Source organism: Pristis pectinata, chromosome 2, assembly GCF_009764475.1.
Source record: "Pristis pectinata isolate sPriPec2 chromosome 2, sPriPec2.1.pri, whole genome shotgun sequence".
Classification (NCBI taxonomy): Eukaryota; Metazoa; Chordata; class Chondrichthyes; order Rhinopristiformes; family Pristidae; genus Pristis; species Pristis pectinata.
The window spans coordinates 92,450,293-92,468,392 of NC_067406.1; the positions used below are offsets into that span (position 1 = coordinate 92,450,293).

General features: G+C 39.3%; 1 protein-coding gene across 2 annotated transcripts in view; it reads left to right on the forward strand.

The window, feature by feature from the left end:
• The window catches only part of prss12 (serine protease 12), a 96,353-nt gene that overhangs the window by 37,807 nt on the left and 40,446 nt on the right, over nt 1-18,100 (forward strand). For both annotated transcript variants that reach the window (XM_052041280.1, XM_052041281.1), the window contains exons 5-6: nt 15,379-15,557; nt 16,516-16,657. In XM_052041280.1, the coding sequence (XP_051897240.1) occupies nt 15,379-15,557; nt 16,516-16,657 (321 nt within the window). The remainder of the gene's footprint in view (nt 1-15,378; nt 15,558-16,515; nt 16,658-18,100) is intronic.

Consider the following 18,100-nt stretch of genomic DNA (forward strand, 5'->3'; position numbering starts at 1 on the left):
GAACTTCTACTTCAGCAGTGTGAAGCAGGCAACCCAAGATCCAAGTAGAGTTACAATGCCAAAAATAGCAGTCGAAGACCAACAATCTCAGTTTTGAATGTGAGCTGAGCTTTCTTGCTGCAATGAAAGGATTTTTATTCCCAAATGTGTTAACCCCCAGGGCTACCAGCCCTCAATTTCAAAACTTTAACTCTCCTCAGCATGTACTTCTGTAATAGTTCTACTGTTCATTAACATTTTTGTCAGCAAAATGTTCTTGTATTGTTTAATTTTTTTTCTTTACTTTCAAATCAGTAAACAAAGTCAATAATTTGATGGCAATAGTGCATGAGTAGGCATATGTAAATAATCACTTTCTGCTGTGCTAACGTTTGTCTTAACACAAGCCAAATTATGGAAGTGATTAAAAGGAAAGGCCTTGATCACTGCAAATATTCTTATAACTTGAATTAGAAGTGGCTTTTTCACTGAAGAAGAATGAATATAATTTCCCACTCAATGCACTTCATGAATTGTAAAGAGCTATTAAATAAAGCTGGAGGGCAGGATCATTGAAACGCGTCTTCAGTCCTTATTCTTCACAGGTCTGTTGACCTTAACACAATGCTTCACAAAGTTAATGGATAAGACTAACTAAATATTAGTGCTTCAGAAGCTGCAATAGAAATGACTACCCATAAATGTACAATGCTACGTCTAATTTAAAATGATCGTGACTAGATCCTATCATATTTATTTATGCATTTTCACTTTGGGCATTTAATGCCCTGTGAATGGTATCAATTATGAGCTTTCTCCCCTTGTATTTTGGATGCCACAGGATGCCATGCCAATGCTGCTTGGAGGGTTAGTGTCTGCAAGCTTCGACTCCATCCATCCTGCCTTCCCTCCTTCAGTAACGCAGAGCAACCATAGGCTGATAGTTCAGCTTTAGAATTTGATATGTATCATTTGAAGTCTAAGTTCTCTCATGCTGTGTCATTTCAGTGCCAACACGTGCAGTGCAGATGAAATTATTCATTAGCTCAAAGCTGCAATGTTATATTTTTCAATGTCTGCACTAGGTCAATTAAAGTTGTGACCTATTTATAGATCTTTCCTTACTCTGGAAAATAATCATGCTCTAATAGCCTTGCTTTTCAGCTGTCATTCAAGCTTCATATTCAGTCTCTAATAAAATGTGTTTGAACACACTGAAGCTACATTTAACATGTCCACGGTGTAGCTATGGCATTTCTTTAAATAAGCTTTAAATTCCTCAGGTGTGGTTTCCTTATGCATGGGAATGAATTATCCCTACTTGAATAAAGCAAAATGTTTGCTCATCAAACTCTGAGATCTTGATACATGAATTTAAAGATTAAAATCAGTAATGTTAACTACAGGTGAAATTTCAAGAGTGTGTCAACAGACAGTGTGGTTCCAGTCATTATCCCATTTCATGTCCACCTTTTACAAAAACGAAAATCTGCATTTAGGCCAATTAAATATGGCTATATTACTGAAGTGCAGATGAAAATAAAAAAACTGCAGGTGCTGGAAAACTGAAATAAAAATAGAAACTGCTGAAGAAAGGTCTCTGACCTGAAACATAAACTCCGTTTCTCTTTCTACAGATGCTGCCTGGTCTGTTGAATGTTTCCAGCATTTTCTGTTTATATTACTAAAGTGTAGTCCTCATTTTAATGTGGGAACCTGAACAATTAATTTCCCACATGCAGTTGGGAATGTGGGACATGCAATTGCTGCACAAGTTGTTAAGAAGGTGTGTGGCGTGTTGGCCTTCATTAGTCGGGGGACTGAGTTCAAGAGCCACGAGGTAACGTTGCAGCTCTATAAAACCCTGGTTAGACCACATTTAGAATATTGTGTTCAGTTCTGGTCTATACTATAGGGAGGATGTGGAAGGTTTAGAAAGGGTGCAGAGGAGATTTACCAGAATTTACCACCATCTACCTGGATTGGGGATCATGTCCTATGAGGATAGGTTGAGTGAGCTTGGGCTTTTCTTTTTGGAGAGAAGGAGAATGAAAGGTGACTTGATAGAGGTGTACAAGGTGATAAGAGGCATAGATCGAGTGGACAGCCAGAGACTTTTTCCCAGGGTGGAAATGGCTAACACGAGGGGGCATAATTTTAAGGTGATTGGAGGAAAGTATGGGGGGTTATCAGAGGTAAGTTTTTCACACAGAAAGTGGTGGGCGCATGGAATGCGTTGCCAGGGGTGCTCGTAGAGGCAGATACATTAGGGACATTTAAGAGATAGACACATGAATGATAGAAAAATAGAGGGTATGTGGGAAGGAATGGTTAGATTGATCTTAGAGTAGTTTAAAAAGTTAACACAACATCGTGTGCTAAAGGGCCTGCACTGTGCTGTAATGTTCTATGTTCTAATTACATGATAATGACCAAATAATCCGTTCTTTAGTAAAATTAAACTGAGATTAATATTAGTCAGGACACGAGGGATAACTCCTCTGCTCTTCTTTGAGAAAATGTCATAGGATCTTATCTTTTTTGCCCACATGAGAGATGGAGTTGGAGGCTAGGTTTCATGCAGCAGTCAACAAACGACACCTTCAAAGATACAGCATTGCATCAGCCTAGATTCTTGAGTATTAATCAGTCTGCAACAGTGATCTTACATCACCACCATTTTCAAGAACAGCGTTCCACCCTATATGTTGTTTCACCCTAGCACAGATGAGCATGATATTATATGGAATGGGATCTCAGCAAACGACACCACAGTAAAATTACCAGCACCTTTTAAAGGGAACAATTTATAGGTTAGTTGCTGGATTATTTCTTCTCACTCCCAGTGCAATTATAAATGTTTTTGGAGCTTTGCAATAGTCAGCTAAAATTCCAAAGATCCACAGGGAATGGCCTGGCTTATGCTGAAGTACTTTTGTTTGTGTTGAAACAATTTGATTACAAACATGAGTGGCCTGGCAGGGCTTTCTCTGGAAACTGAACATGACTGGGAAGACAAAGAGAGGGTTTAGAGAGCGGGACAACCTGCTGACTGAGATGGGGAGGTGGAAGGGCCTCAGCAGGAGGTCAAATCCATTGAGGGTGTTTAGGGAGTAATGATCTTAGCGCAACTTCATGAATGAACAATTCGTGTGAAGTCTTTACTTCACAAAATAAATCAAAACTGAAATCTGTCAATTGGGACCAGTCATAATTTAATCTCAAATTAAAGCAAACACAGAATGGCCTGTGACTGTCCAGTTGAATGTGAATCTTAAACGTTGTTTCCTAGCTCCTTCCAAATCTTGCTGGAGATATAAGCAACATCTCACCCTTTAGTGAGTTGTCACCTATGCTAATTTTGCCAACGTCCCTGCCTCCTTGCATCAGATGTACACTCCTCGGGAATCCTAGCTTCCCAAATGCCTGAACTGCTCGTTGCAGCAGTGAGAGCAAATCACCAGTATCTCTCCATCACAGGTTGAGAAGCCTCCAGTTCTGGATATCTGAAAGTAAAAAGGGATAAGCATTGGATCGTGTTGAAATAAAAGAAGGATTTAAAAACAATGTGTTTACATCAAACGCAGCTTGATATGGAAAAGTAAGGAACTGGGGAGTAAGTGAATGAGGATTAAATATGCACATGCCCTCATTACCAATCCCTTTAGTCCCTCAAGTGACCAGAACCTCAGTGATGCTTTCTCCAATGCTGGTCAGCACTACCTCCTCCATGAGTGTAAAACATGCACCAGTACTTGCCCTCTTCAATCTCTTTCCTGTTGCCTACTATTAAGTATCGTTTTCTTCTGTGAGAGATGTTGAGCTCCCCGTTGGCATGTCCAGCCAATGAACAGTGTGGGCAACTCTGGCTGCACACAGCAATTATTTAAAGGAGCAGGCAGAACCAATTTAATGTGCTGTTTGAACAGGCATGGGTTAAGCCAGAGGAACCATGTTCATGAATAAGCCAACTTCTCCCCTATGTGTTTGAATATTTCAGTAAGACAGCAATGATTTTCAGCCACATTTGCTGGCTCTGACCTGGCGTGCACTTAACTATTTATCTGGTCTCCTGCTCTCAACCTGACATTGACGTTGTCCATGTGCCCACGTACAGTATATGAAAACTGGTAAATGCTGACTAACAGCTTCAAATAAGCTGCAATCGAAGGCAGAAATTAGGATTAATACCATGCTTATGTAACTATTTAGTGTGATTAAAGTAAATTTTCTCTGCATTATATTAACAAGTTCATTATCCTATTTGAGTTGATACCTACAGCAGATTACCACAGAATGCAATTTGGTATATGCATTAGTACTTGTGCAAGAATAGTACATATCATCATTTCTATCTTGCAGTTACACTACAGGTTTATCATAGGTTACATACGTATTCAACACCACCTTATTACATTCTACTTCACCCGTTTAGCTCCTAATTCACGTTCCCACTCTTCTCCAATTCCCAGTGAGTGCAAATGAGATTTAGCTATTCCGTTTGTGCTGGCTTTCCTAATATACATAACAAATAACCTTTCCTCACACAAATTCAAACATATATGGGTGGACACAGAGGCACCTGCCCTTAGCCTTGTTCCCCTCCCTCACCCACCTTCCCCAGACCTCTCCCACAATTGGTCTCCCCTACCAGGGTAATTCTCCTTCTCCATGTCCTCGAATTCCTTCCATCCTCATTCCTTTACCCTCTTTCCTACTCTCCTTCCCACTCTGCTCCCTCTCTTCCCTTCTCCATCCTCTCCCCTGCTCTTTCCTTGTTCCTCACTCTCCTCCTTCTTCATTCCCCTTCTCCTTCACCTGTCCTCCCTCACTCCTCACTCTCCAATCCTGACAGAAAAAGTTGTTTTCTGTTGGACGCTACCTGGAGTTGGACAACATTTTTTTGATCCAGTTCTTGGTGGGTGCGTGGAACACACTGCTGGCAGAGGTTGTGGGGGCAGATACATTAGGGACATTTAAAGGACTCTTAAATAGACACAAGAATGATAAAGAAATGGAGAGCTATGTGGGAGACCAGGATAAAATGTCGACACAACATTGTGGGCCGAAGGGCCTGTACTGTGCTGTAATGTTCTATGTTCTATGTTCCTGACACTGCTCAGTCAAGGGTCTGTTGTCTAAGAGGGACCCTTTCTGGATCTCTGAATGGTTTGGGAATCCGCTGCTTGATATTGCCTGATGCTGGCAGTGTGCTGTCTCCCAGAGCACTGTGGGAGGCTGTTATGGTGGAGACCAACAAGTGGTTCAAAAAGCCATGTCCCAACTGAGAAACAACAGGGTGCTGTCACTAAAACGTTGCAGAGAAGAACCTCCAATACATATTTACAGTGGTCATTCTAACATTGTTGGTACAGCAGGTGGTGCTGCTGCCTCACACCTCCAGCAACCTGGGTTCAATCCTGACTTTGGGTGCTGTCTGTGTGGTTTGCACTTTCTCCTACCGACTGTGGGGGTTTCCCCTGGTTGACCTGGTTTCCTCCCACATCCCAAAGATGAGCTGATTGGTAGGATAATTGGTGACTGTAAATTACCCCTAAGCATAGGTGGGTGGTAGGCAAATCAGCAGGTTGTTAATGGACATGTGAGAAATAATAGGTTATGGGGAAATAGGTAGAGGAATGGGATAGATGGGATTGCCATACGGGCTGGCTGGCATTGACTTGATGGACATAAGAGTCCCGTTCTCTGTTGTAAGGAAATATGAGATCCACCAAACTGGTGTTAGGCAATGACTGTGTCATCTCCCCAACACTTTCCTCAATCTTTCACACTGCAATATTGCACCTGATCTGTAAAAGGTCTCCAACAGGTTGAATAGGAGACCGTCCAACTTCTGTTGTCTCCAGTCAAGAACCGAAGCTCCTTTAAGTTTAGTTGTCCAGCTACAGTACACAGATCATACTTGCAAAACAACAAGCTGAGCTATAAGGTATTATTGACTAATTCAATGAAAATTACAAGTGAATGAGACCTACACTAAACATCCACATAACAAAGGCCCTCTGGAAAATTGCCACTGATCCACAACACCACCCCGGCAATAAAGACCTATGATGAGACCCTGTAAAATATGAATAACTTTCCATATCTTGGGAGTCATACCTCAGTGAAGGCAGACACTGATGACGATGTTCACCACCACTTCCAGTGCAGAAGCACGGCCTTTAGAAACAGGAACAAAGGAGAGTGTTTGGAAATCAAGACCTCAAACCCAGAACATAGTCTACCAGGCATCAAAGATTCCCTTCCCTCCTGAATACTTCGGATTCATGGACTAGACAAAGCTCTGGATAGGTACAGCCAATGCTGTTTCCACAAATTCTTCCAATTCATAGGCAGAATAAATGAACCAACATCATCTCTCAGTGTCAAGGCTCTAATTATACTCAACACTCTGAAAGAAAGTTACGTTATTCACAAGCCTGATACCAAACTCCAGGCACTTTACTGTAAGTCCCATCACGGCATGAGAATACCAGAGGACGAGGGAATGTTTCAAAGATTTTCTCAAAGCCTCCATGCAAAAAAAAATTTAACAACCTCACTGACTCACGTGAATCTCTGGCACGTGATAGATCAAAATGGGGAGGGAGTATCCAGGAAGGCACAAAGAACCTTGAGCCTCTTTGTTGGGAGCAAACTGAAGCCCAGCAAGCATGGTAGAAACTCATCATCTCCCACACAACCCAAATGCACGCCCCATCAAGCACTTCCTGCCCCACCTGTGGAAGATTCCAGATGTCCCACCTGGGACTCTTCAGGCATCTCAGAACCCACAGAACTGGAATGGAAGCAGGTCACCCTCAACCCTAAGGGACTGCCAAAGAAAGAGAAGAAGAATTTTCTTTCCACCTTTTTTCTTGTACTTTTTATTACATGTTTCCTACCACCTCAGTAAAGCATGCTTTCCCTGATGATTTCTCATTTTGCATCCTCCTTAATATTGAGCTCACCCAAAACAGGGTTGTATCCTAATTCATGCCAACTTCCATTCGCCCATTAGTCTGATCCTCTCTGACCTTGCTAAATACTGATTTTAACTACCTCTTCTGTGTATCAAACCCTTTATCTTGCCCTCGCCTATCTCTATAGCTCTCCAGCTCTACAACTCTTTGAGATGTCTGCAGTCCTTCAGTTCTGATCTCTTGTACAGCTTCAGTTGTCTTCACTCCACCACTGATCAACAAACTTTCTGTTGCCTAACCAGATTCTGGAATGCCTTAACCTCACTACTTGTCTACCTCTCTCTCCTCCTTAAAGTGTAATCCTTTGTTGTGTTGGGTCACTTCCCTATTGGGTTTCTGTGTAAATTTTTGTGTGAAAAGAACATTTACTCCTATGTTTCCTGTTAGTACAAAGAGCTAATTGCTGGACTCAGAACTTATTAATTGTTGGTCAGGTTACCCACGTGATTTCACAAAACCATTCCAAAAATTTCCACCCACAATAGAGTTTTGCCAAGGAAAAGCAGAGTTCATCATGTGAAAGTTTTAAGGTGCAGCCCACCAAAAGGGAGAATAGTATTTAGGACAGAGCTGGGATTTGCTAATGTAGGCACTGATTTCAAAATGCTGGCTGTTTGTACAATGTGGGTAACAGGCATGTTCGTCTCAGCTTTGATAACAAAAGAATGTATCTTGGCAAACACTTTGTCCTGGAATTATCTTGTAGCTACTGCTGCTGTGGGAAATTGGGAGAAGTGTGCCACATGTAAACATTCTTCTGGTGAACATGATTCTTGATTGAAGCACAAGGTCCTGAGGGGGCTTGGCAGGGTGAAGGTGGAAAGGAGGTTTCCTCTTATGAGAGAATCTCGAACAAAGAGTCACTGTTTAAAGGTAAGAGATTACCCAGTGAAGACAGGGATGAGGAGAAGATTCTTCTCTCAGAGGGTCATGAGTCTTTGGAACTCTCTTCCATAAAGGGTGCTGGAGGCAGAGCCTTTGAATATTTTAGAACATAGAACATAGAACAATTACAGCACAATTCAGGCCCTTTGGCCCACAAAGCTGTGCCGAATATGTCCCCACCCTAGAATAAAAATAGAAAAAAAGTAGAATAAAACAGTAGAATAAAAGTAAATAGAACAAAATAAATAGAAAAATAGAATAAAAATTAGAATTTAAGATATAAGTAGATAAATTTTTGATAGACAAAGGGGTAAAAGGTTGAGGACAGTGGGCAGGAATGTGGGGCTGATGTTACAGTCTGATCAACTATGATCTTCTTGAATAGTGGAGCAGGTGCAAGGGGCAAAGTGACTCCTGCTGTTAATCTGTATGTTTGCATCTTTGTATATAACACTCAGAGCTGGAGGAACAGCAACACCAAGGAAATTGCTGGCCTTTAATATTCAAATCCTTAGTACCAGGATTAAAATAGAAATCCTGACTCACTGGCACTGGTATAACTTCCAACTAGTGCAGTCCACTACAAACTTAAGATGCTCTTTTTAAACCGTCTGTGCATTCTTTAGATGTGGGCATTGCATTTTTTCCCTCAGAATCAGATGTTGAAATCTGTTTCTGAATAAAAGTGCATTGGTGATTTTGTTACAAACACTTTGACAGAACAATGTGAGGTGATGCATTTTGGTTGGAAGAATATGGGGACATGTATCTTTTGGAAAAAATGTGAATGGGGTAGAAAACCAAAGGGATCTAGGATTTTAAAAAAGTTGCAACACAGATTAATGTCATTAAAACAATCAAATCAAATACTATGGTTTATTTTTAAACAGAATGAAATTGAAAAGCAATGTTAAATGTATTAGATTTTGTATAGATCATGCTTGGAAGACCACACATGGATCTGGTCACCATATTATAAAAAATGATACAGGGGCACTGGAGAAATTGGAAAAAATCTTCATAAGGATGGTGTCAGAACTGAGGGGCTATGCTTACCAGGATAGCCTAACTAGGCCTGGCTTCCTTTCCGTAAGAAATAGAAAGCTGAGGGGTGACAGGATAAAGTTGAAGATAATGAAAGGATGTGAAATGATAAAAGTAGAGAAAAGGTTTCCACTGTGAAGTAGTTCAAAATTGTAAGTAATAAGCATAAGGTAGTTATTAATAAAGTTAATATGAAGTTAACCACAAAGACTATTTGAGGTGATTAGTTCAGATATGGAAACTGGTTAAACAGATGAGAGGGAGAGGTTAGGGCAATATGTGGACAGTGTTGATGGTGTAGTACAGGAGATGACTTGTGAGGGACATAAAAGGTGGTGAAGACCTAGATGGGCAGAACTGCTTAGATGGGCAGAATGGTTTGTTCCTTTGCTATTCACTTGAATTGTCTCAATGTATGAAAAGAATGTCTGTCAAAACAAATCCAGTCAGAGTAAAATCTCACTTGTTTTCTTTATAATGGTTTTAATGCATAAACATTTTTAAATGCACTCATATACCTAAAGCAGGAATGACTGAAATAGTTACATAATATATGATAATTCCAAACGTTAACATATGCTTATCATTTTCATTTGCTGAACAGTTCACCCAAAGTTCAAAGTTAAAGTGTTAGCTTCTTAAATTTAAAAAAAATTGTTTGCAGTTTTGCAATCTACCACTCATTTTCCTGCACTACATATCCCCCTCATAAGATTTCTGCACAGCAACTTGCATTGATGAAGGTACATTGAGATATCCAAGAATGGAAAGAACAGATTCACCTTAAAGCAAAAATAAAATGTCGTAGGTATCCTTGTATTGTATTGTTTCCTTTATCACAATAATACAGTGAACAGTCACTCTGGAAATAAGTTGTTTTGTGAAATATTATTCTGTTGGAATATCAGGAAGATTGTGCGCAGATTGTGAACTAATTTATTTGAAACCCATGTGTTTGGTTTTCATTACAAATCTATATCAGAAGGAAATATAGAAAATGTATAGGTTGAAATTCTGTGTTATAAATAAGGAACAGGAATAGATTCAGGTGAAATTCCCTTGTCTTATAGAAAACAAAATCTTTCAGAATTATTAGGCAAAAGAATCTCATTGGAATGTTAAAGAATTCAAATGCCAAAAATGAACAGAAATATTTCAATAATATAGAATCATTAAAAGGACTTATTTTCTATGATTATTTGGACATTAAGTTATATTAATTCCATGGAGTACTTAAGTATATGGTTATAATTTCAAAAAGGGTCATTTTTTTATCTTTTCATCTTTTTAAAGAAATCTTATCCTCCTCTTAGATCTAGTTCCATTGTTCAAGACAATCAAAGACCAATAATTTGGATGATTCTTCACTAACTCCAGAGCTCAGCCATCAGAATCCTGGAGGTTTGACCTTCCACAGGGTTTTCCTATCCTTGAGCCATTTTTATATCAGCAACACAAAAGCTCAGCAGACATACCCACAGAGGTTTCAGTCAGAAGGCAGGAATAGGACACCAGTATTAAAGCTTTGCAAATTGTTAGCCAAGCAGAAATGAAATGTCACAGGTACCTTTATAATGGGTTACTCCCATTATCACAAAAGTGCAGTGAGCTCTCACTCTGAAAATAACCTGTTTTGTGATAAATATTATTCTGCTGGAATACCAAATAGATTGCATGTAAATCAGTTGTTGAATTCAGATTTCAGATCTAAATTTAACTGTTACTTGGAGTATGTATTTAAAGGCAGTAAGTTAGTCCTGGAGATTTTATCACATAACTTCATGTCTCATATGACCCTGCTCACAAACTCCTGTCATTGGTTCATCTTCCCCTCCCCCGGCAAAAAAAATCTTCCTCGCATTCCTCATGCACTCCTAGCACCTGGCTGGGAACAATGGATGAACTATCTGCCCTGCCGATGTTTCAGCTGCCTGCTGCTACTGGATATTGCTACTGTGGTGGCTAAAGTCCTCACAAAATATAGTGTGAATCGTACAATGCTGAGCTATTAACTCAGAGCTGTGAATTCATCTCCCAATCTTAAGTTTGGTCACTCTTTGGTAGAGAGTTTTACCATTTCTCAGTTGACCTGTTAATTGGAGCACTACAGATGATAGGGCTGCTTCTCATTCTGGGGGAAGGGGGTTAAGAAAGGAACTTCACAGAAGCAGGCTGGTTTCTCCATGCAAATAATAGAGTTCCATGAATGGTGTCTGTGAACTGAAAACCCTTCAGTACCCCTAGCAAGTGGAAGGAATATTTCTGGTGGAATGAAATGAAGAATTGTTTTTTCAATCACTCAAGTCTGACTTTCAAATCCTGTATATACTGAGGAAAGAATATTGTCAATAACTTCCAGCTTAATCTATTCCTAGTTGGCCAGCCAGAAAAACAACCTTCATCTAGGTCTCTAGACTTTAACATAGGACATCAACAGAAAAATGTTGGATACTGGATGATATTTTTAAAAAAACATAAATATCATGCTGCAATTTTGTCACCCTTGTGCCAGCTGACTTTTTTTAGTAAAATAAACAATTGTAGCAAATTGCATTCATGAAAATACTGTTTTATCTTTTAACTTTTCCATCTGCTCAGAAAGGCAGTTAATGATCCCTGGAAAAAATATTTTCCTAAAGGAAAAGTATATATATGTCTGAGTACTCCCCAATGAGTACCATTCCTTTAAATTTAACTATTTTTTGAGAAAAGTTCAGGCTCCACAGGAAATTCCAGCTTCAAGCCTCTTATGTAATAATCTATCATATTACTTCCTAAAACCCACATATACTCTTTCAGCTAGAAATTCTAAAGCATCGAAAAAAAAGCATATTAAAGTGACATTGCCATGACTGTCAAATGCTGATCAGGTGTAAAGTTTCTAGTCTCCAGGTTGCCCATGAGGCCCAAGGCAAAACATCTTGGCAAAGACAACAGACAAAATTAGATATTGCATGCAGAAATGTGCACAGAGGTCTTCAACTGTAATCTCTTGTCCCAGCAGGAATTGTTAATAATGAGCTGGGGAATGGGTGAGATGGTTGCTGAAGGAGATGGAGCTCTGGGGAGAGGAGAGGATCACAAAAGAAATGGTGAATAGTGGAAGAAGACTGGGGTGAATTAAAGACCGGATCAGCATGGGGAAAATATTGGGGTATGGGAGGGTGATGAAAAGGTTAGGGAGGGCTAGGGAAATGATTGGGGTGGGATGTTGGGAAAATGATTGGGAAGTTCACGGAGATGATTGCGGGAGGTTCACAAGGTGATTGTGAGTGGCTGAGGACATTGGTAGAGGTTAGGTGGGAGAGGAAAAAGAACGATTTTGCCTGGAGGAAGATCGATGCCTTGGACACCCCAGCAGCAGTGCAGCTGAGGTCAGGGATTTCAAGTAATATAAAATTAGCCCTCATTCATCTCTTAAGACCTGTTTCAGTGTTTGGGTCCACCATTATTTGTGGGTGAAATACTTCCAAAAGAATTTGATTCCAGCAATGTAACGGAAACCATTTTACGTCACTGAGCTTGTTCAGTACCCTCTGCATGGATATGCTTCAATGCATAGAAGACCCAGACTGAATACTTAGAAATGCATTACTATACACTAAGCATCTGACCATGTTTAGTGATCAGGTGTTGATAAAATTCTTTCACATAGCATGTAAAATTATTGCACTACAAGATAGTATTGTGTGCCCTTCATCTGTGGACTGTTTGAGGTTGATTTTGTCTGTGGAGTTGTATAAAATGGGAGATAGCTGGTCTGTTTTATACTTTATCTGTTTTTATTCCCAATGATTTAAATTAAATGAAGATCTGATAGAGTGGAAAAGAGGATGCTGACTCACTGTCATCAGCTTCACAACATCCTACAAGGTCAAAACATACTCTTTTGATTTTCTCAAAAAAAAAATCAGGGAAAGCTAATCAAACAGAACCCATCCCTTACAAATTCATCATGGAACTCCCAATTATCCCCGTCTAACTTAACCTACTTTGATAAACTTCAAAGTTCACCTAAATCAGAGTAATGCCAACCCAGCTATCATTGTTTTTCCACTTCTTGAGCACTTCAAATATTTTGGAAGATGGTGATAATTGCCTCTGCTGTCTCTTCCCCAACTCCTTCTAGTATTCTTTGTTCAGGACCACTTGAGTCCAGTGACACACTGGGAAGGATTTCCCTCTGGTATGAGACATCATATCAAGAGGATTAACCTGTGCAGAACGAACAAAAATCAGTCAAGAGAGCTTACCTGTCTTTAACATGGTCAACTTTGACTCCTCTTTCATCCCACCTACAGGGTATAGGTCACCCAACCCCCAATGACGGGCACGTGGACCTCACGGACGTATCTAATTTCTCTTTCTCCCTGCTGCCACTCTGCAGGGACTAACAGAATAGGGACCACTTGTATCCCGAAATAATGTGGAAATCGCACACCTGTGGAAACTGGAGGGAGGAAGGATGAGACCTTACTCTTTTAATGTCTTTCCCTAATATTTCAGAAATCCATGTCTCATGGAAACCCTTGTCAAGTATTAATAGAATTTTAGGATGTTTCTGCATCCTTTAAAATGGATCTTTTCTCCTTTGGCGGCAAATACTCAATGTACTTAGCTGGAATCCTGTGAAAGGCTTGACCTTCACACATAAACAGTCCCAAGCAACTAAGCAAAATAGGTTATGAACACAGCAGGGTCAGGCATGATTATTTTCTGCTGACAGCCCAACACATTCACTTTCTTATAATTCCTCCATAAATCCATAGGCATCTCAGCTTTCTTTGCAAGAGCTGAAGGAGAATACTTCCATATGAATATGAAACAATATGTTTGAAGTCAAGCACATAAAATCACATAATTAGATAAATTTGGAATTATTTGAATGAATCTTGGAATGTTGAAATATTCCTTCTAATCAGTTTCTAATATAAAATGATGGGTTAGAGCATCCTCCAGATTCACAGGATATTTAAAGCCAAACCACTCAGTGATTTGTTGTTTTGGTTTGTAATGCAATCTGAGCCTCACTGATACGTTACTGCCCAAGAACACTCCAACTAATCACACTGCACATAAATTAATATCATCTGGTGGATGCATGAGGATTTCTTGCAAAGGTTGGGTCCGTCAAAGGAAAAACTCGGCAAATATTTATTGAACAGAATCAGTAAATAATCTTACATAAGAATCCTTAAGCAGGAGTTGAACATGGATAATCATAAAATCTATCTCCTTTGATACCAATAAGGCCACATGATGGCAGCAAACAAGTTTACAAGGCACTTTGTACGTCTTACAGATCCACAGGACCTCAGGATTGAAGGGCTGTGTAGGCAATAAATTGCTGTTTGAAGGAATAATATTCCAAATTGCCAACGTTTCTGGAAATTTTAGTACTAAAATTCATAGATGATCTCCCAATTTCTCAGCATGTCCAGGAAAGGTCCCATAAATATAGTGTAAATGGTTCTACCCCCATCTTCCACCTCTGGTCCAAGGCATGCCAGAGGACATAGGGAAGTGACAGGAAATCCCAGAGGTCTCTGTACTCTCACACTACTCTTTGGCTGAGAGAAGGTGAGCCGAGGTAACCATTACCTCAGTGACTGGGTATAGAGAATATCAAGGATCTCATACTGCTTTTTTTTTAAGTTAATTCCTCCAGTGAAGTGTGTCTTGTCTGCTTTTGGGGGAATGCTTGAGATTAAGAATGCATAACCATAAAGGCAAACCTTCATGATCACTCTGATGCAAAGTAACCCAACTGCATCCCCTATAATGAAGCTCTTGTCTTGATTTTGAAATCTGCCATTTGGACAAAGCAAGGTAGATTTCATGGCTTAGAAACTACAGAAGCTTTGTTCTGTTCCACTTTGCTGGAAAAATTCTGGCCACATTTTTTTAAGATCACATGACATCAGAGGTAATTTTAGAAAGTGAAAGTTTATATCTAATATTTGCACTACAGTTATTTTTTGTTTTCCTGAAAGCAATCTCTTTGCATGCAAAATTGTGGAATTCATTTGCATGGTAAGGATACCTGCTTTGTACTGTTTGCTCAGCAGAACTGATGGAGTTCTTCAGAGGGCTTATAAGAATTATACTACAATGATCAGTTGTCTTGACAGGAGTAGGCAGAGTAATAAAAATACACTGGAAGTTCTTGCTCTTCCACATCACCAGAATTTTTCTTTTAGGCCAGGATGGGATAGAAACAGGAAGGAACGAAATTTTGCCAGAGATTTTTCCCACTGACCCAAGTTATGATACTTCTATATCAAAAACAGGCCATAGTCTCTTGGTTCATGTCAACAGTTTAGGATTAGATGAAAAAGGAACAGTAATGACTTTGTCACTGTGGTACTTGCTTTGGATTATAGAGATATCTCTCAGGATATCTGATAACTCAAGTAAGAATAATAATGGCAGCATATTGCATGTTTTGAATATTTATTTGCTATTTATATCTCTACCACCATAGTACTCCAGCCAAGGCACAGACACTGGCGCATTTTGGAGAAGGAACTGGTCCAATATTACTGGATGATGTGCAGTGTACAGGCAATGAACTTTCTATAGACCAGTGTCCCAAGAGTTTGTGGGGAGAGCACAACTGTGGGCACAAGGAAGATGCAGGTGTATCCTGCAATCCTCTCAGGGGTAGGTATTACACCAAAGTAATAAAATTATAGTTATTATTTCGAACATTGGATGGCCATATAGTGAAAGGCAGCTTACATGTTTTTGTTTCAGCATATAAATTGTTATACACTTTGAATTCAATTCTGTTGTATTTTCTGCACAGATAAAGGACAAAATAATAACCAATGGCATGGTGATAAGTCCCTGTGGTTATGGTAGGAGAAAAGGTGTGGCCTGGTATCTTTGTGTTCTGTACCTAGGATTAGGAAAAAAAATATATGAATTCAGGGTGATGTTTTGTATACCATGTTTTGTTCCTAGATTTTTCACTTTTGAAAGAAAAGAGCCAATCGTGATAATTGGCACAGAATTCTGAAAGGAAACATCCCAAAGCAGCAGTTGGAGTGCATGAACATGTGGGTGGATTCTGATTCCAGTGCAGAGTGTGAGATTATTTCTAACGATGCCTAATATGAAATGCCCTGAAGGGTTGCTATTGCTCTTAATTTCTTTCTTGTGAACTCAGTATGGAGAGAGAAAGATGAATTTCTTTTGTGTTAATCAAATACATAAAGGCATTCATTGTCCATGCATGAGGCAACAAAAGTTCGTGAATGTAACAGATAGTCCCCATACGTGTACGACATCTGTTTCCAATGGTCATTTGGAGACCTCTCAGACAGAGCTAATGAAATGCGTCAATTGTAACAAACCTGACTTTGCAGAGGAGAAAACTGCAGTTTTAAAACTGCAAGTCCTGAGTGAATTTATTGGTAGAACTCAGCATCAAAAATGATGCATAACCAGTTGTCCTTGACTATTAGTACATTTTGTAAAATAGATCTTCTATTTTCTATAATGATATTATATTCCAGCAGATGCAGGAAGTCATATTAATGGCATTATATGGGAATGCCTTGCCACTTTTATTATTAGTCGTGTATTCTCATTCCGACCTTTTTTCTGTCTTGTTCAGACGGTGCACTACGCCTGGTCGGAGGAGAAGGTAGCCACGAAGGACGGCTTGAGGTATATTATAGTGGCCAGTGGGGAACAGTCTGTGATGATGGCTGGACAGAGCAGAATGCCCAAGTTGTTTGCCGGCAACTGGGATTCAGGTACTACATGAGCTTTTCATTAGCAGCTTGCCCATCAAATCAAAGAACCCAGAAAGCTGGGAGTTAGATGGATAATTAAAACCACACTGAGGATGTGACATCATTTCTTTTTTTTTAATTAATTCAGTGTGAAATCGGCATTTGCTTTACTGCAGAGAATAATCGTCAAAGGCTTCATGTGGGGAATCACTCAACGGGAATGCTAGATTTGAAAGAACCGTGAATATTAAAGCAAGTTAACAGATAAGGTTACTCAATTAATTATAATTGAAACAGCTATTTTTAACTGTGGTGAGCAGGTGATGTAGGCATCATTTTTTATGGTCTATAAATTGTCATTAAGAATTACAAAACCATACAAGAAGAAAACTTGAATTTTCAAAAGGTGTTTGATGCAGTGCTGCACAAGATTAGGCTGCATGGAATTGAGGATAATGTAGTATCATAGACTGTAGATTGGGTAATTGACTGAAAACATAAAGTAGAAATAAGGAACTCGTTATTGAGTTGAAAATAATAAAAACGCAGTACTGGAAATCTGAAATGAAAACTGAAAATGCTGGAAACACTCAGCAGGTTGGGGAATATCTATGGAAAGAGAAATAGATTTGATGTTTCAGGTTAAAAAAAAACTCTTCATCAGAACAATGAGGAATGTGGTATCATTTCTTTTTTTTAAATCAGTTCAGTGTGATATCAGTTCCAAAGAAGCCCCTTTGACCTGAAACGTTAACTCTCTTTTTGAAGATGCTGCCTGACCTGCTGAATGTTTTTATTTAAGGTTGGACTAATTGTTAGTAGTGGGATCCCATAATAGTCTGTACTTGGGCTCCAGCAATTTACAATCCATATCAGTGATTTAGATGAAGGGACTATGTAAAGATCCCAGGTTTGCTGACTATACTAAGCTAAGTGTTAAAGTAACCTCTCAGAAGAACACAAAGTGTTCTGAGCAACTGATTAGATAAGAAGACAGTGAATGGAATGGAATGTCTGAAATGTGAACTTATCTATTTTAGTAGGAAGAATGAAAAAGCAGAATATTTTTAAAAAGTTGAGGAACTGGTAGATCTTGGTTTGCAGAGCTATTTGTGTAACGCATATTTGTGTAACCCATATATCACAGACAGTTAACATGCAGACTGAGTAAGCAATTAAGAAAGCAAATGAAATGTTAGTTTTTATTATAAGGGGCATGGAATATAAGAATAGATCTTGCACAATTATGTTAGGCTTTAGTGAGATCACACCTGACATATTGTCTTCAGCTTTGGCCTCTTTATCTTATACTTGCCCTGGCATGAGTTTAACAAGATTCACTAGACAGATTTCTGTGATGAGAAGGTTGTTCTATTAGAAAACGTTGGGTGGTAAGGGACTATATTCTCTGGCTTAGAAGAATGTGAGGTTATCTTATTAAAATGCATAAAACAGGATAGCTTT